The sequence below is a fragment of the Herpailurus yagouaroundi genome, unplaced genomic scaffold (genome assembly GCF_014898765.1).
Source record: "Herpailurus yagouaroundi ecotype Mexico unplaced genomic scaffold, PumYag 160, whole genome shotgun sequence".
Classification (NCBI taxonomy): domain Eukaryota; kingdom Metazoa; phylum Chordata; class Mammalia; order Carnivora; family Felidae; genus Herpailurus; species Herpailurus yagouaroundi.
The window spans coordinates 36,929,033-36,956,474 of record NW_024412401.1 but is presented as its reverse complement, the minus strand read 5'-3'; the positions used below and the strand labels follow the sequence as shown (position 1 = coordinate 36,956,474).

The following is a 27,442-nucleotide window of genomic DNA, read 5'->3' as shown; positions in this document are numbered from 1 at the left end:
TGGCCCTGCTCTCCTTTTCAATCTTAATCCACTACTTCCTGATGTGTTCTGCTGTCCTACAGTATTTTTTAAAAATTTTTTAATGTTTGGGGCGCCTGGGTGGCGCAGTCGGTTAAGCGTCCGACTTCAGCCAGGTCACCATCTCGCGGTCCGTGAGTTCGAGCCCCGCGTCGGGCTCTGGGCTGATGGCTCAGAGCCTGGAGCCTGTTTCCGATTCTGTGTCTCCCTCTCTCTCTGCCCCTCCCTCGTTCATGCTCTGTCTCTCTCTGTCCCAAAAATAAATAAACGTTGAAAAAAAAAATTTAAAAAAAAATTTTTTTTTAATGTTTATTTTTGAAGAAGAGAGAGACAGAATGTGAGTGGGGGAGGGGCAGAGAGAGAGGGAGACACAGAATGTGAAGCAGGCTCCAGGCTCTGAGCTATCAGCACAGAGCCCGACGTGGGGTTCGAACACACATACCGTGAGATCATGACCTGAGCCGAAGTCGGACACTCAACCGATTGAGCCACCCAGGCGCTCCTGCTGTCTTATACTCTTAGCAAACCATCCTCACAGAATTCTCTTAACCAATTTAAATAACACAGTAACCAGGCCATTTTCTTCTTTCTTTTTTTTTTTTTTAAATTTTTTTTTTTTAATTTTTTTTTTTCAACGTTTATTTATTTTTGGGACAGAGAGAGACAGAGCATGAACGGGGGAGGGGCAGAGAGAGAGGAAGACACAGAATCGGAAACAGGCTCCAGGCTCTGAGCCATCAGCCCAGAGCCCGACGCGGGGCTCGAACTCACGGACCGCGAGATCGTGACCTGGCTGAAGTCGGACGCTTAACCGACTGCGCCACCCAGGCGCCCCGAATTTTTTAATGTTTATTTATTTTCGAAGGAGAGAGAGAGGAGAGAGAGAGCATGAGCGGGGGAGGGGGAGAGAGAGAGGGAGACATGGAATCCTAACCGGGCTCCAGGCTCTGGGCTGTCAGCACAGAGCTTAACGTAGGGCTCGAACTCACGAACCACCAGATCATGACCTGAGCTGAAGTCAGATGCTTAACTGAGCCACCCATGTGCCCCTTGGCTATTTTCTAATATCATGGGATTCCCTTAGGGAATTTGTGTGCTTATCAAGAGTGTCAGGTATGTTTCTTAATGAATCAACTGGGGGCCTTGGGTAGTTCAGTTAAGCATCCGGCTTCAGCTCTGGTCATGATCTCACAGTGGGTGGGTTGGAGCCTGCATCCGGCTGTCTCGGGCTCTGCACTGACGACAGCTCAGAGACTCGAGCCTGCTTCAGATTCTCTGTCTCCCTCTCTCTGTCCCTCCGCCACTGGCATGTGAGCATACTCTCTCTCCAAAAATAAATAAACATTAATAAAAAAAAAGAAATCAACTTATGCCAATTGTATTTACTGTTATAAGAATATAATTTAATAAAGTATTATGTAAAGCAATTAAATGTAAGTGAGAAGAGGAAAAACAACAGCAGCAGCTAATATTTTCTTACTACCTACCAGATGCTGTTCTAAGTGCTCCACATGAATTGACTCATACAATCTTCACAAGATCCCTAGAGACTGGATACTGTCACTGTCCCTTTTTTCCAAAGGAGAAAACCAAGCAACTTGCTCAAGGACTGCATAACTAATAAATGGCGAAACAATCTGGCTCCAAACATTAGAGTTTAGCTACTATACTACATAGACTCTCTGGTAGTTACTTCTACGAAAACCAAGTTGAAAGCTTTTCAAAGACTAGATAAAGATGAGTCACACAGATACAGACAACTGTACTTTGTAAGTCAAAGTAGCCATAGATAATATGGCAATAAATAAGCATGGCTGTGTTCCAATGAAACTATTTACAGAAACAGAGGGCTAGGACAAGATTTGGCCGCCATGCAGTAGTTTGCAGATCTCTGGGACCCACACCCTAAGAAAAGGCTTATTTTACGAAAACTATTAAATGTTTCTGTTGTTATTGTTTTCTTAAGTAGGGTCCACGTACAATGAGGGGCTTGAACTCGTGATCCTGAGATCAAGAGTTGGGTGCTCTATGGGCTGAGCCATCCAGGTGTCCCAAGAAAAGCCTTATTCTTTTTTATTTACTTACTTATTTTGAGAGAAAGAGAGGGCATGTACAAGCAGGTGTGCACAGGAGGGGCAGAGAGAATCCCAAGCAGGTAACACATTGTCAGCCCGGAAACAGCTTATTTTAAAGAATGGCAAAAAGATGTTTATGCTTTAAGTTAAAATTAAATGTTTAAGATCTGTGTGTAACTAATATCTGAATGATTCCTTGTTTTAACTTATTTTTGTTGTTGGCCAACTATTGGCCCTAACTGCGTCAGATAAAAGGGCAACTCTTGTCCCATAAGAAATTTGTGACTTCTAGGTTCGAGATGGAGCCTGCAGTGACAGAGCTTGGGACTCTCTCTCTCTGCCCCTTCCCTGCTTATGCTCAGTCTCTCAAAATAAATAAATAAACATGAAAAAAAATTTTTTAAAAAGGAAAGAAAGAAAGAACAAGAAAGAAAGAAAAAGAAAAAGAAATTCGTGCCTTCTTTCCTGCCTTTTTGCTTTTGCCAAAGCCACCCCCTCAACCTGGAAAACCTTACTTCCTCATTTCACTAGGAACCACCCCAGTCATCTTCAAAGGCCATTATCTAGACCCACAAACTCCACCAATCCAGATATGATCTCTTCTTCCTTTGAAATCCCACAATAATTAATTTCTACTTATGGGACTTACTTTGCTGTGTCTTCTAAATTATTTGTATACTTCAATTATCCCCGCTATTCAACCATAAGCACTTTGAGGGCAATGACTTACTCGTTTTCCTATTCCTTGCCAATACCCAGCACAGGGCCTTACACATAGAAGGTTTTCAGATATTTCTTGAATTGGGTTCTGACATTCTTCTGTTTTCAGTGACTGAACAGAAAGAACACTATACCAACTCCCCCAAACTTACATTCAATTCATATCACTATCACCGTACCTATGATCTAACCTGGTTATAACTTTAAACATTAATAGTTTTTATAGTTTAATATTTACAATGCTTTCACTAGTAGACTAGTATGGGTGTGCTTATATACAAGAATTACCATCTCTATGGCAAAATTACTGAGAATTTGAAAGGAATTGTTAAAATTGCCACTTCCTAGCTAATCTTCAGGGGTCAATCCATTTTATAAATACACCTAAAAACTGTGTACTTAAAACAAACAAAAATGCTTAATTCACACTTGAGATGAGGGTTGTGCTTTACTTACCTCTGCATCCTCAACAGTACTTAATAGATGTCTGGGTCTAATTCACTCCCAAAGTGTTTAGGGAGTCTGGCCCAAGCTCAGAGTGAGTTAGAAGGGCTGGGATGGGAATTCAGGTTTCTTGATTCCTGGTCCAATATTCCAGTTCAGGAAGACAGTGGCTTTTTAGTGTACCCAATCTTACTGAGGACGCCTTACCATTATCTTCCCCTTTCTCATACTGCTGATCAGAACTAGCAGCTGTGTTCCCACAATGGTGACCTAGGCATGCATGTTTGTGGTATCTCAAAAATGTTGATCCAGATTTTATGTTCCTGCCTATCTAAAAAGGCTACTTAAATACCCTGCATGAAAACATTCCCAACTCAAGAATTCAAGATAAGCACTCAAATGATCCTTTAGCATTAAAAAAAAAATGTTTATTTTTAAGAGACAGGGAGAACTAGTGCGTGTGAGTTGGGGAGGGGCAGAGAGATAGAGAGGGAGACAGAGGATTCAAAGTGGGCTCCTCAGACGGCTGTGAGCAGGATGCAGGGCTCAAACTCACAAACAGTGAGATCATGACTTGAGCTGAAGTCAGCTGCTCAACCGACTGAGTCACCCAGGTGTCCCAATCCTTTAGCATTTTTTAAAAGCACTATTCAAGGGTGCCTGGGTGGCCCAGTTGGTTTGAGCTTCTGGCTCTTGATATCTGGATTCTTCTCCTTCTGCCCTCCCCCACTAGCCATCTTTCTTTCTCTCTCAAAAAAATAAACATTAAAAAAGAAATAAAACACTATTCTGATGTTTCAGTGCTGGAATGACAATGATCAGTATGAGGAAGAGGAATTAGAAAGAGCTATGTAAATTACTTATGCATTTCATTCTTTCTTTCCCTGAGAGATAGCCAAGTTCATATTCTAAACAGAGCTATGGCAAAGGGTTCCAGTTCTAGTGCTTAGGTTCCAGTGGCATCATTGTTTTCACACTGTCAGCCTTCACTGCTTTAACCATCTTAATCTTTAAAATAAACACAGGAAGCAGACCACAGCCCCATCCCTCAGTTTAACAAAGGAATCCTAACAAAAATTAGTAACACATAATATTTCTAGCTGTTCTATTTCCCTCTTTCCCCTCCCCTAGAGCTTTAAACAATAGTAAAATCATCTTCAATTACCAAAAGAGACGAAGCAACCCTGACTGTTCATAGCTAGTACAACATATCTATCTTTCTGGAAGGCAAGAGTCATTGCTGGGCTCACTGGGTCCCACGTGCAAAAAATCCTAAGAGCATAAGTTAAGGAATGGGAACAAGGATGAATTCCATTACTCACTGTAACAAAGAATAAGAAACCATTATTGCCAAGAGGGTACAGTACTCTGTGGCACAGGTGACCTCAAGATGAATAAAACTGTCCCTGCCCTTGAGGAGCTCACACTTTAGTACAAGTACACAAACTATAATAAAAAGCAGAACCAGGGAAGTACCAAGAGGTGGGAAGTTCTCTAGGAGGTGAATCACTATCAATCACTTCACTTCAGTATCATGTTAACAGACTAAAACTTTCAGGTAAGGGACACCGGTTATACTAAACTGTTCGGGAGAAGCCCTGAGTGAAAGAGATCTATGGAAATGGATGCTATGCTACAGAGGCATCTGAGTGGCTCAGTCAGTTAAGCGTCTAGACTGTTGGTTTTGGCCCAGGTCATATCTCAGTTCTTGAGTTTCAGCCCTGCATTGGGCTTTGCGCTGACAGTGTGGAGCCTGCTTGGGATTCTCTTTGTCCCTCCTGCGCTCTCTCTCTCAGAATAAACTTAAAAAAACTGTTTAAGAAACGGACGCTACATTATCTGCTTATCTACACCTTGGCTAAATCAGGCCTACCCAGAGATGGTTTCAGTAACTCTACCAGGTTAGTCAAAGAAACACTTACATAAGATACAGAGAAGGTGGAAACTGAAGAAAGAGAAGTCCCCAACAACTGATGTTGACTTAGGTCTGTGGCAAGAAGACGAAGCAAAACCCAGACCAAGACTGGGACTGGGATTTTTGCGCTTCTAAAGTTTTCTCCTTTCCAACACTCACCCCCAGAATATCCCAGCTCTTCTGCACCTCACTTGCATCGAGAGGGGAATTCTCTAAAGATGTATGCCTCAGTCCAGCAATGAGCACTCCGTAAAGGTGCACAGTGCTAAAAACCTGATAAGGTTCTTGCTCACCCATCAGCTTGCTAACTCCTGAACCAAGAGAGGAGGAGGGATCCAGCCCCAGTCTGCCTGCCCTTTACTCTGTGTGACCTAGGACTAGTCATCCAAGGGCTTATTACTCCGTTTCCCTATTGCAAATTCTGGGATTATGAGGGGACTGGGATTGAATTCGATGACCTCTGAGGTCTAAAAGCTTCTTGACCAGCCGGCACATGGAATTAGTGGACAAATAGCCCTTTGAATAAACAGTGAGGTCGGCCACAGGGCACAAGCGGTAGGGACGTCAAGCCCGTTTTGTAGACGGGGAAAGTGAGGCACCGAACACCCTGCCCCAAGGTCACTCTCCCTATGTCACTGTGGGGCCTGACCGAAAGCGCAGTTCTCCAGTCTGCCAGTCTCGGGCCCTTTCTCCTTTCGCAGAGCAGATTAGAGTCGCATGGAGGGTCCTTGTCCGGGAGGCGAAAGAGCTGTTCCTGTGCCAAAGGTGGGAGAGGGCGGGGGGGTGGGGTGGGTTGCTTACCTTCCAGATCCAGTCTTGCCACCGGCACCTCCCTCTTGGAACCTTAACCCGTCACCAATCGCACGACTCTTCCGAAGCCCCCTCCACTTATGCCCGGCTCGACGTGTCCACGACAGCCACCAAGGCCGCGGATTCCTGCCCCTGCCCCGCCCCCTGCCTCGTTGGCCAATCCCTGCGCAGGATTTTGGAGCTCCCGCGAATTTCACCGCCTCTGCAGGCTGGAGAAGCTTTACGACACGGGCGCGCGTGCCTGCGAGACCCTCCCATTTGCCTTTCCCCCACCTTCTCCAGCCCCTAGGCCCCTCCCAGCCGATCAACCGTGCGAGAGTTCGTCCTGCCGGAAAGCAGCACGCCGCCGCGGCATTTCACGACGTCAGCGGGGAAAGGCCCCGAAAACCTTCCGACTTCCCCCCCTGCGGCTGGGTGAAAGGCACCGCGATGTTCGGTGCGGGAGACGAAGACGACACCGACTTCCTCTCGCCTAGCGGCGGGTGAGTGACTGAGAAGCGTGGGACCGAGGGCGTGGCTGAGAGAACCGGGCAAATGGTTGGAGGGGTCGCTCTCAGACTTCTTCCCTACTTCCGGGTCCAGACCCCTGCCACATTCCGGTGCTCTACAGGTTTCAGAATCCCGGCAGAGTTCGAAACTGCGCTGTATCTGTCCACCTCGATTCTGGACCCGGCATGTCCCCTGGCACTCAGTATGGCCCTAGGGTTCGCCTTTTGCTTTGTGGGTCAGTTTCTCCTTCTGTGAAATGGATTACTGATGAGAACATCTGCCTCAGGGTTTTTATAGGAGTCAGTTGAGGTCGATATGACACTTTCTGTTCCCAGGGGACAAGGCAGTGACACTTCAGAATTGGCCCTTCTGGGTCAGCTGCAGCATCCTTCAAGGCCCAGCTCAGATGGCACCTTTTGGTCCTTTCGCTATAGACCCAAGCAGAATGCATTGCTTTCTCTTCCTTATTCCCACAGCTAGGCTGATTACCTCCATCCTTGCAACACCGAACCTATTAGATTATGAACCCTGACGGAACAGGGACTGCTTAGGTCGTTCATCTGTGTCTAGCGCTCAGCACTGTACGTAGTGTGTGCTCCGTCAGTGCCTGTTGAATGAATGTTAGTTGTGAAATTGCACTCTAGAGCTTAAAACCAGTATAAGAGACTGCGGTTGCTATTCCCTGTCCCCAGTCATTGTGTCTGTTAGCCTGGGGCACAAGTCTTCACGTGGCAGGATTTTGTCGGTTCTGATAATCAGTTTAGCCTTTTCCCTCAGGTTGTGTCAGTAGACCGCTTGACCTTTGAAAGTGAGCTGCCAGTCCTGATCCTTGAAGAGCCTTTTTTGAACACGTGTTTAACAAATTTAAGAATGTACAGAGAATGATGAATACATCAACATACACCCCTCATCTTACTGACTACTAACAGATTAAGCGTCTGTGCCTGCTCTCAAGGTGCTTCTACTCCTGTTGGAGAGTTCAGTACAAGAATGACCATAAAATGACTCTGGCTGTCTTGGTCTTCCATAGGATCTTTTGACTTATACTGTGACTGAATTTGTATTACCTGCTCTTAAGTCCTTTCTTCACCCTCACCACCCCATTCCACCCTGCTTTCACTTTGGATGGCCCACATCCACTGAGTTCCACTTTGGGTTCTTTCAGTTCCTCAGTTATTTTAAGAGTTAAGCAATGCTTTGAGGGGCGCCTAGGTGGCTCAGTTGGTTAAGCGTCCAAGTTCGGCTCATGTCATGATCTCATGGTCCGTGAGTTCAAGCCCTGCATCAGGCTCTGCTGACAGCTAGGATCCTGGAACTTGCTTCAGAATCTGTTTCTCCCTCCGTGCCCCTTCCCTGCTCACGCTCTGTCCATCTCTCTCTCTTTCTCTCAAAATAAATAAACATTAAAAAAAAAAAAAGAGTTAAGCAATGCTTTGGTTCCTTTTTCCCTATTCTACCTAAAACACTAAAATTTCTACATAGCCCAGCCAGTTGCTGTTGACATAGTCAGCTTTTTGATTTAGGCCTAAGTCACCTATTTAAAACAAAAAAACCCATTAGATGAGCTAGCAATTAGATCCAGTTAAAAAATAACAAGATGAACCCAATTTAAAAGAGCAAAAGATTTGAATAGATATTTCTCCAAAGAAGATGTACAAATTGACAATAAGTATGTCAGAAGATGCTCAACATCATTAGTTAATTAGGGAAATACAAATCAAAATCACAACAAGATACCACTAAGACAATAATGGGCCGGTAAGCATGTAGGGAAATCAGAACTAAATATGGGGAGAACTTAACTTTGCATGGTAGTGAGTTACTGTAAATATGGCCATGCAAGCTGAAACTGTACAAAGCAAGCTTAATAATCAATGGGAAAGATTATAATTGTTTCACAGCCCTTAAAATTTTTGGTTGAAACAAACTGTTGGTACATTGAGATTTAGTGTTTTATTTCTTTTAAAAAAAAAAACTTATCAAGAAAAAAAGTCAAGTGCTTGCCTTCTCTTTGTATAACTTATGATATGGAGTGAGCATTAGAATTTTCTGTTTTGGGAAGTTGTCATGTTTCTAAGTTTGGATCAGCTTCTGATATTTTATCCTTTGTGTTTTCAATGTTGTACAATACTTGTAAGAGTTCCTTTAATATGAAGTTTTTTGCCTTGTCATTTCTTCCAGGACATTTGTCATAACCACTTACTTATATTGATGTTTGCCTTCATTAAATTCCTCTGACTCTATATCTAGAGTCTCTCAAACAGCAGTGGTATCAATTCCTCAGTTTACATTTCTTCTATAACTTCATTTATATATGACCCAAATTTCACTTCCAGCATTATCATGTTAGTTTCTGTGCTATACTTTTATCTTTGTTGGCCAATTCCCTCTTTTGAGTATCTATTTTTGTAAAATGTCACATAAGCTTATCACTGGGAGACAAGACAGCACAAGCACATGCTTTGCTCTCTGTCTCTTGAACTGGAAAACAGGTGTGCAATATCCAATCACCAACAGACTGAAAGAAATGACACGCTTGGTCACTGATCATACGTGTGTCTGTCGTGTAGTGATCTGTGGACTGAAGAGCTAGCTGCAAAGTTTGCACTTTATGCATTTACTTACAGTTAATATACCTTTATAAGTGAAATTTGCACTGTGCTGTTGAGGGACGGGTATTAGTTAAATTAAGACATACTAACTGAAGATGCTGCATGTAGGAACTGTGTAAGCTGAGGGCTTCTTGTAGTAGAGCAGCAACTTCCATAAAGCAAAACTACAAGATATAAAAGGACAAATAGACACATTAATAAAGAAGACTGTAACAAACATCTCCCAAACCTAGAATAAGTGGATAAAAAAACTAGTAAGGATATATTTTTTAAAAGAGGAAAAGAGCCTTTTGAATCGGTATTTAAAAAAAACTTTTTAAAAATATTTTATTTATTTTTTTAAATTTTATTATTTTTTTAAATGCTTATTTATTTTTGAAGGAGAGAGAGACAGGGTGTGAGTCGGGGAGGGGCAGAGAGCGAGGGAGACACAGAATGTGAAGCAGGCTCCAGGCTCTGAGCTGTCAGCACAGAGCCCGACGCAGCGCTCGAACCCATGAGCTGTGAGATCATGACCTGAGCCGAAGTCGGACACTCAACCGACTGAGCCACCCAGGCGCCCTTAAGATTTTATTTTTAAGTAATCTTTACACCCAAAGTGGGGCTCAAACTCCTAACCTCGAGATCAAGAGTCACATGCTCTACCAACTGAGCCAGCCAGGTGCCCCTATAAGAGATACTTTAAATTTTCTTTTTTTTGAACGTTTATTTATTTTTGGGACAGAGAGACAGAGCATGAACGGGGGAGGGGCAGAGAGAGAGGGAGGCACAGAATCGGAAACAGGCTCCAGGCTCCGAGCCATCAGCCCAGAGCCTGACGCGGGGCTTGAACTCACGGACCGCGAGATCGTGACCTGGCTGAAGTCGGACGCTTAACCGACTGCGCCACCCAGGCGCCCCTATAAGAGATACTTTAAATTCACATTCTTCACTAGGTGAAAATGTTGGGGAGAAGTCTATAAACGAATGTTAGAGCTCCCAACTTTCATGCAGCGAGCAGTCTGCTACTGATTGAAAATGACAGGATAAAAACAGTCATGTGCTCTTTTCCAGATTGCTGGCCGGAGATAGTTCTTGGTGGCTCAGCTGTGCTGCTTTTCTGAGTAGGCCCATCAAGGACATGAAACATTTTAGTTCTGGGCATTTATCTATGCTCTTAAACGTAGACAGCAGCTAACTGAATGATAAAAGACTTAGTAAACAAAGTTGTACATATAACTTATTTTTATTCCCAGTAATAACCAGAAAAACCAAATCAAATTTAAGATTGAGAATATCATAAGTTTTCCCAGCAGCCTCTGATTTATCTATTCCTTCTTTGTTTTTTCCTGAGGAAATAGAACATATGACAGTGGGTGTTGCAGTTGCTTTCCACTTCCTCTTATAACTGTAATTTGCTGTAAATATACTTGCTTATTAATTTTCATGTATTTTGACTTGCCTTGATTCCATTTAGGATATTCAGGCCTGGTAGAAGCGGGAGCATTAGTGTCTTGGATGGCTGTCAAGATGATTGATAATCTGTGTTCCAGTTTCCAGGCCTCTTCAAACCCATGCTTAACCTAGAAGTAGTAATCAGGATGCTTGCCTTGTTTTTTTTTTTTTTGGCTCTTTTCCTACCATGGTGACTTTGAAGTGAAGAAATGTGTGTCTGCTTAAGTGTATGGTACTTCTCTTCATCCAATACAGATAGGAATAAGGCACAATTCTTGCCCCAGGAAACTCCCAGTTTAGTAGTGGAATAAAACCAATCCAGTAATAATCACAAAGCATTTTTAAGAGGCCAGTTACGTAAATACTTGTTTTTATGTAATACATGTTTTAGACTATATAAAAGGTATATGTAGGCAAATCTGATTAGCATAGTAATGAGAAGTCACCAGTGTAGAGGTAGAAAAAAGAGAAATCTAGGGGCACCTGGGTGGCTCCATTGGTTAAGCATCCAACGTTGGCTCAGGTCATGATCTTGCGGTTTGTGAGTTCGAGCTCCACATTGAACTCTGTGCTGACAGCTCAGAGCCTGGAGCTTGCTTCAGAGTCTGTGGCTCCCTCTCTCTCTGCCCCTCCCCTGCTCGTACTCTCTCAAAAATAAATAAACATTAAAAAATTGCATAAAAAAAGATAAATATGGAACTTGATTATCAGAAAGTATTTTAGGTTCTGTAAAGGATACAGAAAAGTCTAGATTCTAATGTTGATTCTGCCCCCAGTGAGGAGTGTAACCTTAGACAAATCACTTCTCGTCTTTGGTTCTCCATACCCCAGTCTATTAAATATTAGGCTTGCCCTAGGTGATCTTTGAGACCTTTTTCAGTTCTATATTTTTGTATTTATGCTAATAGCATTTTATAGTTACAGGTCAGTTTGTGCCCTGATTGAGCATGCTTTCTCCCTTACAGGGGTATCTGAGTTCAAATTACATTTTATTTTATTTTATTTTATTTTATTTTTTTAATTTTTATTATTATTATTTTTAATGTTTATTTATTTTTGAGACAGAGAGAGACAGAGCATGAGCAGGGGAGGGGCAGAGGGAGAGAGGGAGACACAGAATCTGAAACAGGCTCCAGGCTCTGAGCTGTCAGCACAGAGCCCGACGCGGGGCTCGAACTCATGAACTGTGAGATCATGACCTGAGCCGAAGTCGGACGCTTAACCGACTGAGCCACCCAGGCGCCCCTCAAATTACATTTTAAATATATATATTTTTTAAGTTTATTTATCTGTTCTTGAGACAGAAAGGTGGGGGAAGGGCAGAGAGGAAGAGAGAACCCCAAGCAGGTTCCATGCTAACAGCACAGAGCCCAACATGGGACTTGAACCCACGAAGCCTGAGATCATAACTGAAATGAGTCAGACACTTAACTGACAGCCACCCAGGTGCTCCTCAAGCAACATTTTTAGGTAACAGGAAATATGCACATATATCTGAAATACATACTCTATGCCAGGTACCAAACTAAGTATAAATATACATTATCATATTTTCTTCTCCCCACCGGTCAATTAGGTGGTTTTTACTATTATACCCATTTTACACATGGAAAATTAAGGGTCAGAGAGGTGAGTTGCCCAGGATCACATAACTATAAAGTGAAAGAGCCTGGATTTGAAATCAGGCAATCAGATTTCTACTAGACTGCCATGTGCCCATTATTATTATTGTAAAAGTAGGTGTTTGATGCCATAGTTCATAAAAGAAATACTTTAACAACAAAAGATCCCTTTTTATTAAAATATATTAATATAGTATAACTGCTGTGTGTTACTGTTTTTGATGAGAAAAGAAAAGGAGTATGAAACTAAGGCTAGATAAAGACTTTGACAACTAAATGCATTGGCCAGCATTTATTTTTAAAACGTAATTAGTGCCATGATGACTTCCCATAATTATAAACATAGACTCAAGTCCAGAGTTAGCAAGCCCATTCTTTTTTTTTTTTTTTTTAATTTTTTTTTTAACGTTTATTTATTTTTGAGACAGAGAGAGACACAGCATGAACGGGGGAGGGGCAGAGAGAGAGGGAAACACAGAATCAGAAGCAGGCTCCAGGCTCTGAGCCATCAGCCCAGAGCCCAACGCGGGGCTCGAACTCGCGGACCGCGACATCGTGACCTGAGCTGAAGTCGGTCAGCCAACCGACTGAGCCACCCAGGCGCCCCGCAAGCCCATTCTTGCTACCAGAGAGAAATGTGTACATTTGAGAATACTTTAGAAGTAGAAAAAATAATAATTTACAAGAAACTTATGCCCTTAAGTCTATATAGAGTTTATCTAAGAAAATTAATAGAAAATAAAATGGATTTGAAAGATAATTGGGTTGACCTGGCTTTTGGATTGGTTTTGCAGTCATCAAGGCTGGCCTTTAGAGCATCTATGGAAACATAGTTTACATGACATTTCTGTCTTTCCCTTGAAAAAAACATACCTGCAAAATTAAAACAGCAAATCCAATACCCATACTAAAGATAACAAGGACATTCTTTTTTTGTCACTTATTTGTGCATAAACTCTTCTATGTTAACTAGGAGTAAGTATGGAGTACAATTTTATTTCAGTGTAATAAATTAGTAAAAGGTAGGAAACTATGACTTGCTAAAGGCAAGAATTTATGGTTTGAAGAGACCACAGAGAGCATCTAGACCAATCACCTCAATTTACATACAGAGAAACTGAGGTCCAAAAAGAAGAAATGCCTTGATCAAAGTCCTGAGGACAGGCAAGGTCAGCTGATGCTGTTCAGATCAGAAATACAATCTTGATTTTGAAGACACTTAGCTGTCACTTCCAGTATTGAATGGTGGGATATACATTCAAGGAGGTATTCGTTCAAAGTTGGAGGTGAGCAGCTTTCATAATGATTCCGGGTTTGAGATATGTCAAATGAAATGTCATTTTCATTTTCTACTAACAGTGCCAGATTGGCCTCTCTTTTTGGCCTGGATCAGGCATCTGCTGGCCACGGAAATGAATTCTTCCAGTACACAGCCCCAAAGCAGCCTAAGAAAGGCCAGGGAACAGCAGCAACAGGTAAGTTATGAGGTTACGATTGGCCCCTAACAGGTTAGTTGGAAGGATGAACAGCCTTCCAAAAGTGACATGCCTCAATCAGTCTGGCCAAGCTCACCGCCAGCGGTGCATTCTCTCTCTAAGCTCTGAGATCGAATTCCAGCAGCTAGACAGAGTGTGTCCTTTGTCGGAAGTTAATGGAGGGAGGTCTCAGGCAAACTCTTACCTCCTGTGAACAGCACTCTCTAAAACTGCCTGAGGCACTCTAATGTGCCTGAGGCACGGTCCAATGTTTTGGTGAAAAGGAAGAGCTGCTTTTCACTTCTTTTACCTGGATAGGTTAGATGTATCCTGACAGTGAATTTTTCCCAATTAGACAGTGGTGCTCAGTGCTATATCCCCCGTACCCTTCATCGTGATGGAGACGCATTGAATGAACATTTGTTGAATGAAAGGAGAGAAAAGGGCAACTAATATTTCTAAAATGCCTGCTGTGTGTCTGGTCTCAGATGCTTTACATAGATTGCCTTGTTTATTTATCTCAACAGTGCTGTGAAATAGGTAAGACTACCCCCAGTTTAGAGGCTCAGAGAGGTTTAGGGACTCCATCAAGGTCCTACAGCAGTAAGTGACATAATTGAAATTTGAACCCTAACCTGATTCACTCCAAAGCTCTTCCTCTATACTTTGCTTTCTTTGAGTAAGAACCTGAAGAGGAATGAAGGACCAATAGAAATAACCCTAAGCAGAACAGATGGTAAGGGACATTAAATTAAGTGTTTCCTGAATGAAGATGAAAGTATTGAGTGCCTTTTACATACTAGGCACAATGCTGGCACTGAGGATGTTGTTGGGATATTGAGGGTTTTGAAGAATTGCAACGGATATCATATGGCCCATAAGCCTAAACTATTTACTGGTTGGCCCTGTACAGAAAATGTTTGCTGACCTCTGCTCTAAATCTGACCTGTCACTTTTAGCATCTTTGGTGTAGATTTCTGGTCCTGTTCTCCAAGCCATCACCTGGCCAGATTTCTAGTAGGCTATGCCTCTACATTTCCTCTGGCATATCTCTTCATCAGCAGTGTGATTCTGACTCAATTTAAAGTAGTTGAGTTAATGGATGTGGATTAAAATAAACAACCCCAGTCCCCACCCAATGAGGTAACTTGATTTTGTTTTAATCAGAAAACAACAGGGGCGCCTGGGTGGCGCAGTCGGTTAAGCGTCCGACTTCAGCCAGGTCACGATCTCGCGGTCCGTGAGTTCGAGCCCCGCATCGGGCTCTGGGCTGATGGCTCAGAGCCTGGAGCCTGTTTCCGATTCTGTGTCTCCCTCTCTCTCTGCCCCTCCCCCGTTCATGCTCTGTCTCTCTCTGTCCCAAAAATAAAATAAACGTTGAAAAAAGAAAAAAAAATCAGAAAACAACAACTATGAGCTAATTACACTTTTAAAGGGAAATTATAGAGGCATTTCAGCTTAAAAATTACCTATACAGTCATATGCAGGCACTTACAAAAATAAAGTAGCAAGACAGGAGACCCTGTCTGTTCAAGGGATATTTGTATAAGAAGTCTTTGTGGGGAAGGTGGCTGCAATACAGTTCTTGAGTCTCTTCAGATCTGAATGTAAAAACATCAGATACAAAAGACAAACCTATGGATAACATTTACAACAACACCTGTTGAAAAGGTATCTTCATGAATATCCCAAAACATAAGAAGGTCTGGACAAGCCACAAGGCTGTGTAGTATCAGCATTTGCGTGGGAGCATACAGGGTAGTGGTGGGATATCTCCATCAGAAAATGGGAGAACCCCAAGTAGCCACCAAATGTTCTTGGAAAATATGGCAGGCCAAGCTGAAACTGGAAGGCGTTTTGCCCACTCTAATTGTGGCTAAGTACAAGGGGTTGATAACGGGGACTGGAAGAGCTAGAGTAGTCTCACTCCTATGAGCTATTTTTTTTTTTTTTTTTTTCTTTTTAGAAGTAGGCTCCATGCCCAGCGTGGGGCTTGAACTCATGACCCTGAGATCAAGAGTCACAGTCTCTACCAACTGAGCCAGCCAGGTGCCCTGCTCCTATGAACTTTTGACACTCACCCCCTAGTGTGGCCTTCCAGGACAGGCCCCCACACTGAAAAGAACCTTCTGGGAGTGGAATTAAAATTGAAGAAGATAGGGATATATTAGAAGTGAAGAAGAGAAGATCCAAATAAAAGTAGGGATGGGGTGGGGCGCCAGGGTGGCTCACTTGGTGAAGTGGTCACATTGGGCTCAGATCATGATCTCACAGTTAATGAATTCAAGCCCTGCATCAGACTCAGTCCTGACAGCTCAGAGCCTGGAGCCTGCTTCAGATTCTGTGTCTTCTTCTCCCTGCTCCTTCCCCACTCGTGCTCTGTCTCTCTCTCTCTTGTTCAAAAATAAATAACCCCCCCCAAAAAAATTAGAAAAAAAAAAAAAAAAGTGTAGGGATGAGGCACCTGGGTGACTCGGTTGAGCCTTCTACTCTTGATTTCAACTCAGGTCATGTCCCAGGGTTGTGAGATTGAGCCCTGAGTCAGGCTCCACACTGAGCATGGAGCCTGCTTGAGATTTTCTGTCTGTCTCTCTCCCCATCTCCCTCTCCCTCTCTTTCTCCCCCCTCCCCTTTCCCCTCCCCCTCCCTCTCCTCCTCTGCCCCTCTCCCCACTTGTGCTCTCTCTCTCTCTCAAATTAAAAAATAATATGGCACAAAAACAGACACTCAGATCAATGGAACAGAATAGAGAACCCAGAAATGGACCCACAAATGTATGGCCAACTAATCTTTGACAAAGAAGAAAAGAATATCCAATGGAATAAAGACAGTCTTTTCGGCAAGTGGTGCTGGGAAAATTGGACAGCGACTTGCAGAAGAATGCCTGGACTACTTTCTTACACATACACAAAAATAAACTCAAAATGGATGAAAGACCTAAATGTAACGCAGGAAGCCATCAAAATCCTCGAGGAGAAAGTAGGCAAAAACCTCTTTGACCTTGGTCACGGCAACTTCTTACTCAACACGTCTCCAGAGGCAAGGGAAACAAAAGCAAAAATGAACTATTGGGACCTCATCAAAATAAAAAGCTTCTGCACAGCGAGGGAAACAATCAGCACAACTAAAAGGCAACCAACGGAATGGGAGAAGATATCTGCAAACAACATATTAGATAAAGGGTTAGTATCCAAAATCTGTAAAGAACTTATCAAACCCGACATGCAAAAAACAAATAATCCAGTGAAGAAATGGGCAAAAGACATGAATAGACACTTCTCCAATGAAGACATCCAGATGGCCAACCGACACATGAAAAAATGCTCAACATCACTCATCATCAGGGAAATACAGATCAAAACCACAAAGAGATACCTGTCAGAATGGCTAACATTAACAATTCAGGCAACAACAGATGTTGGCAAGGATGTGGAGAAAAAGGATCTCTTTTGAATTGTTGGTGGGAATGCAAGCTGGTGCAGCCTCTCTGGAAAACAGTATGGAGGTTCCCCAAAAAACTAAAAATAGAACTACCCTTCAACCCAGCAATTGCACTAGTAGGTATTTATCCAGGGGATACAGGTATGCTGTTTCGAAGGGACACATGCACCCCGATGTTTATAGCAGCACTATCAACAATAGCCAAAGTAAGGAAAGAGCCCAAATGTCCATTGATGGGCGAATGGATAAAGAAAATGTGGTGTATATATATATATATATATATATATATATATATATACACACACACACACACACACACACAATGGAGTATTATTCGGCAATCAAAAAGAATGAAATCTTGCTATTTACAACTACGTGGATGGAACTGGAGGGTATTATGCTAAGCGACATTAGTCAGAGAAAGACAAATATCATATGACTTCACTCATATGAGGACTTTAAGAGACAAAACAGGTGAACATAAGGGAAGGGAAACAAAAATATAAAAACAGGGAGGGGGACAAAACAGAAGAGACTCATAAATATGGAGAACAAACTGAGGGTTACTGGAGGCGTTGTGGGGTGGGGGATGGGCTAAACGGGTAAGGGGCACTAAGGAATCTACTGAAATCATTGTTGCACTATATGCTAACTAATTTGGTTGTAAATTAAAATAATAAAATTAAAAAATTTTTTAAATAAATAAAAATAAAAGTAGGGATAGAAATAGAATCAGGAAGTCTCAGGAGGGAGCCACCATATTTTTTAACTCTGCAAAAGCAACAGAAGAGGGAGCTCTATGAAGTTAGGAAAGCCACTTGAACCCTATCTCCTTCTAAAAATTCAGAAAAGCAGATTTCACGTTAAAATGAGCAGTAGGAACTTAGCAGAATCCAACTCCATGTAAAATTATAAGAAGAGAGCAAGAAACAGAATAATCCGTACAGTGAGAGCTGTAGAGATTCTGTGAGAATGTTTCTCAAAAACTACCACCACCTGTTTAAGAAAGTAATGTAAGACATGAAATGAGAATTAGAAAATCTCAGAAGTAAGTGACAAGACTCAGGCAAGAATTAGAGACATAAGAATTATTTCAGAAACGAAGGCTAAACGAGCAGGAACACAAGAATGAATACAAAGAGCAGATCATGCCTGAAGAGAAACAGAAGGTTAACAGAAGGACATTTTTAAACAATAAAAAATTTGAGAGATAAAAATGTTCCAAAAGAAAGTGTGATAAATATTAAAGATGGCAAAGAAGATCCAATACGTAGAGAGAGAGAGAGAGAGAGAGTGAGAGTGTGTGTGTACACAGGAAGGAAAAAAAGGGGGGAAAGAACAGACCTTAGAAACTATAGTTTAAGAAAACTTTACTCAAAAAAAAAAAAAAAAAGATTTGAAAGTACATATTAAAAGTCCTTGTCAGTCCTTGTCAAGAATCTGCAGTACTGATTTCAGAGAGGAGGAAGTGCTGAGCCAATAAGATCCCACGATTGTGAGCACCTGACTTACCTTCTAGCAACTCCGTGAACAACCTTCCCTTTCCAGCACATTAGACAACCAGAAGAGTATTGTGGGAGAAGCTGAACTAAGCTTCTATCCTAAAGGAGGATGCTAGGCTGATCTTGGGCAGACAGTAATTTTTCTCAGCATTTCATACTTGTCCTAATAACCTGCCTCTGACCTTAGTTACTTTTTTTCTTACAGCTTATCAAGAGAAAAATATTATTGTAGTGTTACATACAACTGGACAGTAGTGGTTGAATTAACAACTATGTTGTAGGTTTTTACAAAATAATAAGGAAAACATGAATAACAGGACAGTAAGCAAACAATGTAAGTGGCAATTCATCTAAACAAAACAAATGACCATTACAAATCTAGAAAATATTCCATCTCTGCTTCATTGTAATCAATAAATGCAAATGAAAACAACAATGACGTGGTATTTCCCTTTTTCTATTGCCCAGCTTCGTTGGTAAAGATTTAAAAAAAACAGCCCCCTCTTGTTAGCAGGGGTGCAAAGCTGGCATATTCGCACTGCTGGTAAGGGTGTAAACTGATGCAGTAAGGCATTTGGGCAGGACGTAACAAACCTTTAAATGTTTTACACTTCTTCACTCCATAATTCCAGTTGTAAGAATTTGTTCTAAGAAAGTAATTAGTGGTACATACAAAATGTGTTTTCAGGATGATCACCATAGCATTATTTATAATAGAGGAAAATTGGAAACAGTCCAAAGAAATGTCAACTAATAAGACATTGAATAGGTTCTGGTAGAGTCATAACGTAGTATTTTATGTAACCACCAAAAAGTATTTTTAGGATTATTTTATCTTTGTTTTGGAGAATGCTTTAAAAGAAATACTAATACTAAGTAAGAAAAGGAGATTGTCAAATTGGAGTATTAATTTTGTTTAAAAAAATATAGAAAAACTGTCTTGAAAAAGGAACTAGGAATAAATACATCAAATTATGAACTTTTATTTTTAACTGGTGAGACTACAGGTCATTTTTATCTTCTTTTTCCATTTCTGTATTTGCCAAGTTTTGCATATTACAGAGTACATGCATTCTATAATCAGAAAAAAAGATGTGTCGTTATTGTTAAAAAACAAAATTCAACTGAATAAATTTTAAAGATCTTCCTGACTTTATTCAGTGATTCATAAATTGGGCAGCCTCCAATCTAGCAGATAGAAAAGAGCTCTGAGGAGCTGAAGAAAAAGGACTCTTACGGAGAGAAGGAAGTAGGAACGAGGAAGTTACAGGAGGCAAAAAAGCAAGATCGCTATTGCAGGATTACTTTCCTTTAGTGGGTGGCAGGGGTCTATTATGCAGATTGTCTGACTTGTGCTGAGCTGGGAATTCCTGATTAACTGGTTTAAGATTCCGTTTCAGGGAGAGCCAAAACTATGAGTTAGTCTCCGTTCGGTGCCCTGGGGCTTTAGCATAAGTGACTCCATTTTAAGCTTGCCATCTTTTTAACAATACAAAAAGAAAGAAAGAAATCAAGCAAGGATACTTTTGAAAGTAAGTTCTTGGTTTCTTGTCTTTCCCAGTGTTCTCCCCACATTTATGTGGTGAGTGTAAATATGCAATTTTCTCTTAATATACTGTTTTATTTAAAAAAATTTTTTTAATGTTTATTTTTGAGAGACCGAGCGTGAGCAGAGGAGGGGCAGGGAAAGAGTGAGACACAGAATCTGAAGCAGGCTTCAGGCTCTGAGGTGTCAGCACAGAGTCCAACGCTGGGCTTGAACTCACAAACTATGTGATCATGACCTGAGCTGAAGTCAGATGCTTAACCGACTGAGTCACCCAGGCACCCCTAAATATACTGTTTTAAAACACTAATGTTACCCTGTACCCTGCAAAAATTAAGTAATGGATATGACCTGAATATCATCATAAATTTTCTACCCCAAAATAAGGGCAGGAGAAATAACTTTATTTATGCTTATTATAGCTGGCCAAATATTGGAGAAAAGAAAGTAGATGGGATAGGACCTTGCTGTGTTTGGAGTGGAGGCAGAGTCCTGGATTCTAGTCCTAGGCTTGCTGCTATCATTGTGTAAGACACTGGGGTGCTTAGAGCCTCAGTGTCCTCATCCCCAGATGAGGTCATAGGGTTGTTTTGCAGATCAGATAAGGCTAATGGTCATGAAAGCACTGTACCACTTAACTGTAAAATGTAAACAAGAATTTTGAAGCCGCTTTAGTGGTTAAAATCAGTTTCAGCAAAGACATGAATGACATCTTTTGTTTTTTTCTTCATCTTCAGGAAATCCGGCAACACCAAAACCAGCACCCAGTACAACAGGCACTTCCACCGTATTGGTTGCAACAGCAGTCCATGCGTATCGATAGTAAGTAGCTGAGAAGGAGTGCTCTCTGCAGTTGGGGTTAGGTGCCCATCTTTTCTCAATAAGCCTCTGTTCATTGTGAAATAAACTGCAGTTAGGCTGCACAGTCCTTCCACAGGCAAAGTATCAGTAATGCTTTTGAACATTTCAGTTCGAGAATTCGGTATGTAAAACCCTGAAAAGCCATTATCTTGTATACCTTGTGTACTAAGAAGTGCTTGTACCCTCAACAACTGCCTTCTTAAGTGCTGAAAGAAAGCCACTTCACTGAGATATTATGAATAGATATTTAGAGAGTAAAGAAGTTGTAGAAGAGCTTTAAATTACGAACTGCTCACCTGTGTTGTCTTCTTGAGACTGAATGACTAGATTCCCCACTTCTACATGGCAGAAGAGAAAGCTGAGTTTAAAGAATTATTAGTAATACCTGTTATTTTTCTTGCTTCTCTAGCACAAATGGTCAGTATGTAAAGCAGGGCAAGTTTGGTGCTGCAGTCCTGGGGAACCACACAGCCAGAGAGGTGAGAACTCTTGTGTGTTTTCAGGTGTCCCAGATCATACTGTTGAGCTGGTTTGTACCTACGCTTGCCCAGTGTCTCACGTATCAGAGGATTAGAATGATTGTTTGTTTGTATTGAATGTGGATTTTTAATACAAGGTACATAGTAATAGTTATAGTCCTGTCTTGCTTACTATTGTGCATTAAAACAAAGCAACCATTCAGTCTTTTAAGTTTGACCTTTGTGTTAGGAACTAGCTTAAGACTTTGGAGAGTTTTAGAGTAAACCATTTACTAAGGACAATCCTTTGTTAGGTAATGAACAACACTTAGTGTTCTACTTAGAGCATTCTGTCTTTACACCTGAATTAATGACTGGTGTTTATCCTTTGAAAGTTTGACAATGAGTTGGGTAGTTGATCACACAGAATACTATTGGTTTGGATCAAAAAGAAGATATGGCTAGCAGCCCCGAGACTTGATTTCCTTGTGTGGGTTGTCTCTAGCTTCAAGTTCTGCTCCAGAACATTTTAAACGTTGGTGAGAGCAGCCTAAGAAATTATGGAATTTCAGAGGTCCAGTGAACTAAGGGCCATGCTCCTGAGACACTCAGAGACCTAGATAAGATGGCCTGTTCAGGTAACTAATGTAATAGACAACACTCATTTGTATTAAAAACAAACAAAAAAGTCTAACTGGAAATTTGGAAACCCACCTAAAAATCGTGGGACTAGAATAATGAACCCCCAGAAACCCATTACTAGGTTCTAACAGTTATTAATCTTGTTCCATCGTTTTCTTTTTTTAAATGTTTATTTATTTATCTTGAGAGAGAGAAAGAGCGCATGCTAGGACGGGGCACAGGGAGAGAGAGAATACCAAGCAGGCTCCATGGACAGTGTCACAACCATGAGATCATGACCTGAGCGGAAACCAAGAGTCAGACACTCAACTGACTGAGCCACTCACGCTCCCCTCTTCTTAGTTCATCTTAATTCCAGCCTGTCTTCCTTCTTCTTAGTCTTATTTTGACTACATCTCCAGCATACAATTTTACCTGTAAATACTTTAGTATACATCCCAAGATCTTTTTCCTAACATAACCATTATTCAATTATCACCTAAAAAAACCCACAATAATTTTTTGATCTCATTCACTACCAGCTAGTGTTCAGATTTACCTGATTCTCTCTCTATTTTTTTTTTTTTTTAGTTTGTTTTAATCAGGATCTAATAAGGTCCATACATTGTAGTTGGCTACCATGTCCCTTAAATCTTTCATTCTCTCATCCAGAGGTACATAGTGTCTAACTATCCCTGATTTGGTTATGTAATAACCATCCATGATTATTATCCAGATGTATTAATTCATTAGGAGTTGCCATTGGATTTTAAAAATCTGGTATTGAGACTCCACCAGCCTTCAGCCCCGATAAGATGCAGTAGGTTATGGCAAGCAGCAATTCCCACTGCAACAATTGTAAAAAAGCAGATAAATTGCAAATATTATATTTTAAAATTCACTGGAGAGCTCTAGAAAAGATGTGGACTAGAGGAACTAAAATTTCAAACAGGGAAAAGCCTATGAGCCAAGTATTTCCTTCTCTTGGTTCTTTTGCTGATGTGCCTAGGGGTGGACCAAGCATCAGGTATGGCCCAATCAGAGAGACCTCTTGGGGGAAAGAGATACTGCCAGAAGCTAGAGGAGCTCCAAACACAAGATTAGTTTTTCCCAATGGGACATTTGCAGAATTCTGGGGTGGCGTGGAAGTCCAGGGGCTGTGCCAGAAAGGCAGAGGGAAACTTCTGTCATCTTGTGGTGCATAGGAGATAAAGTCCTACTGTAGGGGGAGTACCTGTAATAAGCAGCAAGCAACAACTTTCATCTCAATACATTTGCTAGATTTTGAACTTAAGGGGGAGGAGAACCCAGCTCAGAATGTCTGATGGGCAGAACTTTCAGGACCAAGGAGTCAGAGACCTTCTAGGTTCTTAATCAAAAGTCAGGGAAGATAATGCTTGAGATAGAGACAACCCAGAAGTAGATCAACTCTTGATAAATCTATGAATCTTCCCTAACCAGTTCAGCCTATAATTGGATTGGATTGAGGTGATCAGCCCCTCACTCTATCTGCCTAACACAGGATAAGGAAAGTACTTTCTGGTACCAGATTGTATGTGAGCCCCCAAGTTCTTCCCTCCCCTCTGGAATTGAATTGTAATTATTTGCTTAACTATGATTTTGTGTGTATGGGGGGGGGGCGGGGTGGTAAATATAAATGAAACAAAATATTTTCAGGAGCACCTGGGTGGCTCAGTCTCAGTTAAGTGTCTGACCCTTGGTTTTGGCTCAGGTCATGAACTCGCAGTTTGTGGGTTCCAACCCCGTGTCAGGCTCTGTGCTGAGAGTGGAGCCTGCTTGGAATTCTCTCTCTCTCTCTCTCTCTCTCTCTCTCTCTCTCTCTCTCTCTCTGTCTGCCCCTCCCCTGCTCGCTCTGTCTTTCTCTCTGTGAAAATAAATAAAATTACAAAAATTAAAAAAGAAAATATTTGCCGTTTTAACCATTTTTAAGTGCACAGTTCAATAGCATTAAGTACATTCATGATACTGAGCAGTGTTCACCACTGTCTATTTCTACTTTTTCATTACTCCAAACAAAAAACTCTGTCACCTTTAAACAAACTTCCCATTCTCCCTTCCCATATCCCCTGGTAATCTTTAATCTTTTCCTTTTTTTAATACTTATTTATTTTAAGAGACAGGGAGGAAGAGGGAGGGGCAGAGAGAGAGAGAGAGGGAGAGAGAATCCCAAGCATGCTCTGTGCTGTCAGTGCAGAGCCTGACGGGCTTGATCTCACACACTGTGAGATCATGACCTAAGCTTAAACCAAGAGTCGGACACTTAACTGAGCCAACCTGGCATCCCTCTAATTTACATCGTCTCTATGAATTTGTCTATTCTAGATATTTCATATAAGTGGAATCATACAATATTTGTCATTTGTCCTTTTATGTCTGGCTTATTTCAATTAGTGTAATGTTCTCAAGATTTATCCGTGTTGTAGCATGTTATCAGGATTTCATGCCTTTTCAGGGCTGGATAATATTCCATTGTATGTAGGTAACACATTTTGTTTATCCATTCATCAGTTGATCGACATTTTTGGTAGTTTCTCCCTTTCAACTGTCATGAATAATGGTACAGTAAACATTGGTGATTATCTATTTTCAGCTCTTTGGGGGATGCGCTAAAGGTGAAATTGCTGTGTCTTATGGTGATTCTGTTTAGCTTTTTGAGGAGCTGCCAGACTGTTTCCACAGCAACTGTACTGTTTTACATTTTCACAAGCAGTATGTGAGGGTTCCAATTTCTCCAATACCTTGCCACTGTTTCATTATTTTTCCTTTTTTAAAAATGGCCATTCTAGTTGGTGTGAAGTGGTACTTTTTTGTGGTTTTAATTTGCATCTCCCTAATGACTAATGATGTGGAGCATCTTTCCATGCACCTGTTGGCCATTTGTAGATCTCTTGTCACCCCTCATACCAATGGAAACACCGACAAAATAAAGACATTGCTAATTACAGTAAAAGAATAAGGCCAAAATGAGAAGCAATTAAAATGGATATAATTTAAAATCGAAGCTTTCAGCAATCAACTGAGTTTTGAGTTTCATGCCTCTTTGAAGCACAGCCCCTGACATCTTACTGCTGATTTTGTATTGCCTTTTAACTTCCGTTCTCTTTTTTTTCTGCCTATCTTTACTTGAATACAGTATAGGATTCTTCTTTATATCAGTCAGCAACAGCCAGTTACTGTTGCCAGGATTCATCTGAACTTTGAGCTCATGGTAAGACTTCCCATGTTGGAATCATTAGCTCCTTTGGGAAGGGTTTATAGGAGAGATTGGTCTGTGCGTACCTGGTAGGAATTAGATCTACTATTTCAGCCCCTGGACGTCTGTGTGGATGTCTTAACAGAGCCTGTCAAAAAAGTCTCTTGCCTGCCTTCTGGGAAATGGACCAAGGGTGGTTGGTGGAGGGCAGGAGGGAAGAAGAAAGTTCCCTATGTCTCTTTGGGTCCACTTCAGTCAAGGCCCTTCTCAGTGAGTTTAGGCAGCCAGATGATGCACTGCGCTACCTGTGGTTGGGTTATCCTAGTATCTGTCCTTTCCCCAGGTTCGGCCCAATAACTATAGCACCTTTTATGATGACCAGAGACAAAACTGGTCCGTCATGTTTGAGTCGGAAAAGGCTGCTGTGGAGTTCAATAAACAGGTAAAACCATCTTATTCTTACTGGGAAAAGCCAAACACTAGTTTGGATTTCTCTTGATTTAGGAAACTATATGGAAAACTTATAACCTGCTATGTGTTGTTAGTGACAAGCATAAAAAAAAAACCCCACTAAATTTGTCACTTGAGCTTATTGTGGCTCAGAGAAGTAATAGGAATGTTTATCGAAATTGCTTGAAAGTGTGACTTTCAGAGCAAAAAGGCTTAATGCAAACTTCTTTCAAACATTTTTCACTTTATAAATTATTTTAAGGGATAAATAAAACTATCTTTCAAAAATAGTGTTTCAAAAGAACTTTTATAATGTTATATGATCCTTGTAGAAAATTTAGAAAAGCATTTTTTAAAAAGTCACTTGAAATCTTAGTGCCCGAAGGAGCCACTATTAATGTTAGGTTTCTTTTTTCTTAAAAAAAAAAAATTATGTATTTATTTATAAGGTTTTTTTTTTTTTTTTACCATTTTAATTTCTTTTTGAGAGAGTGCAAATGGGAAGGGGCAGAGAGAGAGGCAGACACAGAATCCGAAGCAGGCTCTCAGCTGTCAGCTGACATGAGCCTGATGTGGGGCTCAAAACCATGAACTGTGAGATCATGACCTGAGCTGAAGTCAGATGCTTAACTGACTGAGCCACCCAGGCGCCCCTTATTTATTTATTTTTAAGTTTATTTATTTATTTTGAGAGAGAGAGTGTGAGGGAGGGAAGGGCAGGGAGAGAGGGAATCCCAAGCAGTTTCTGCACTGCCAGCACGGAGCCCAATGCGGGGCTCAAATTCACGAACTATGAGCTCATGACCTGAGCTGAAACTAAGTCAGAAGCTTAACAGACTGAGCCACCCAGGCCCCTGTTTCCCTTTTTCTATGGGTAATATATGTAAATAGGCATACTCCTTCAAGAGTTCAATATTTTGCTTATTTTTTTTTTCAACTTTTTTTTTTTTTTTTTTGGGACAGAGAGAGACAGAGCATGAACGGGGGAGGGGCAGAGAGAGAGGGAGACACAGAATCGGAAACAGGCTCCAGGCTCTGAGCCATCAGCCCAGAGCCTGACGCGGGGCTCGAGCTCACGGACCGCGAGATCGTGACCTGGCTGAAGTCAGACGCTTAACCGACTGCGCCACCCAGGCGCCCCTTGTTTATTTTTTTTAACAATGTATAATGGGTTTTTCCCCACCTCATGAAAAGTTATTTGGAAACATTGTTGAAAGCTGCATAGTATGAATGTTCTTGAATTTGTTTAACCATTCCCTTACTTTTAGACATTTAGGTTGTTTTCAGTCTGACATGATACTGTAGCAGGCATTGTTGTATATAAGTCTGTGTCTTCTTTTTTTTTTCCTGATTATTTACTTGCGCTAGATTTCTAGATGTGGAAGATTGTGTCAAAGAGTCCAAATATTTTTTGGTTCTATAGACAATTTGGCATACTGCTTTTCAGAGAGATTATAATATTTCACATTCATATCTGTTCTCTCACTGTACCTTTGCCAACATTTAGAAATCACCTTTTTCTTTTAGTCTGGTTTGCTTGGTAAAAAATGATGTCTCATTGTAATTGATTGCAATTATGAAATCTTGTTTTTTAACTCTATTTATTTATTTTGAGAGAGAGAGAGACTGAGTGAGCAGGGAGGGGCAGAGGGAGAGAGAGAGAATCCCAAGCAGGCTCAGCACTAACAGTGCAGAGCCTGATGCAAGGCTCAAACTCACCAACCATGAGATTATG

General features: G+C 41.3%; 2 protein-coding genes across 4 annotated transcripts in view; one reads left to right on the top strand and one right to left on the bottom strand.

Moving 5' to 3' along the window:
* Positions 1-6,337, bottom strand: part of SLC31A1 (solute carrier family 31 member 1) — a 41,991-nt gene extending 35,654 nt beyond the window's left edge. The window contains exons 1-2 of the mRNA XM_040481177.1: positions 6,292-6,337; positions 5,974-6,223 (exon numbers count right to left, since the gene is read on the bottom strand). Of these exons, the coding sequence (XP_040337111.1) occupies positions 5,974-6,223; positions 6,292-6,337 (296 nt within the window). The remainder of the gene's footprint in view (positions 1-5,973; positions 6,224-6,291) is intronic.
* FKBP15 (FKBP prolyl isomerase family member 15) overlaps positions 6,331-27,442 on the top strand; it is a 55,406-nt gene continuing 34,294 nt past the window's right edge. For all 3 annotated transcript variants that reach the window (XM_040481996.1, XM_040481995.1, XM_040481994.1), the window contains exons 1-6: positions 6,331-6,464; positions 13,499-13,614; positions 20,841-20,925; positions 21,374-21,443; positions 25,198-25,272; positions 25,601-25,699. In XM_040481996.1, coding sequence (XP_040337930.1) covers positions 6,412-6,464; positions 13,499-13,614; positions 20,841-20,925; positions 21,374-21,443; positions 25,198-25,272; positions 25,601-25,699 — 498 coding nt within the window. In that variant the 5' untranslated portion in view covers positions 6,331-6,411. The remainder of the gene's footprint in view (positions 6,465-13,498; positions 13,615-20,840; positions 20,926-21,373; positions 21,444-25,197; positions 25,273-25,600; positions 25,700-27,442) is intronic.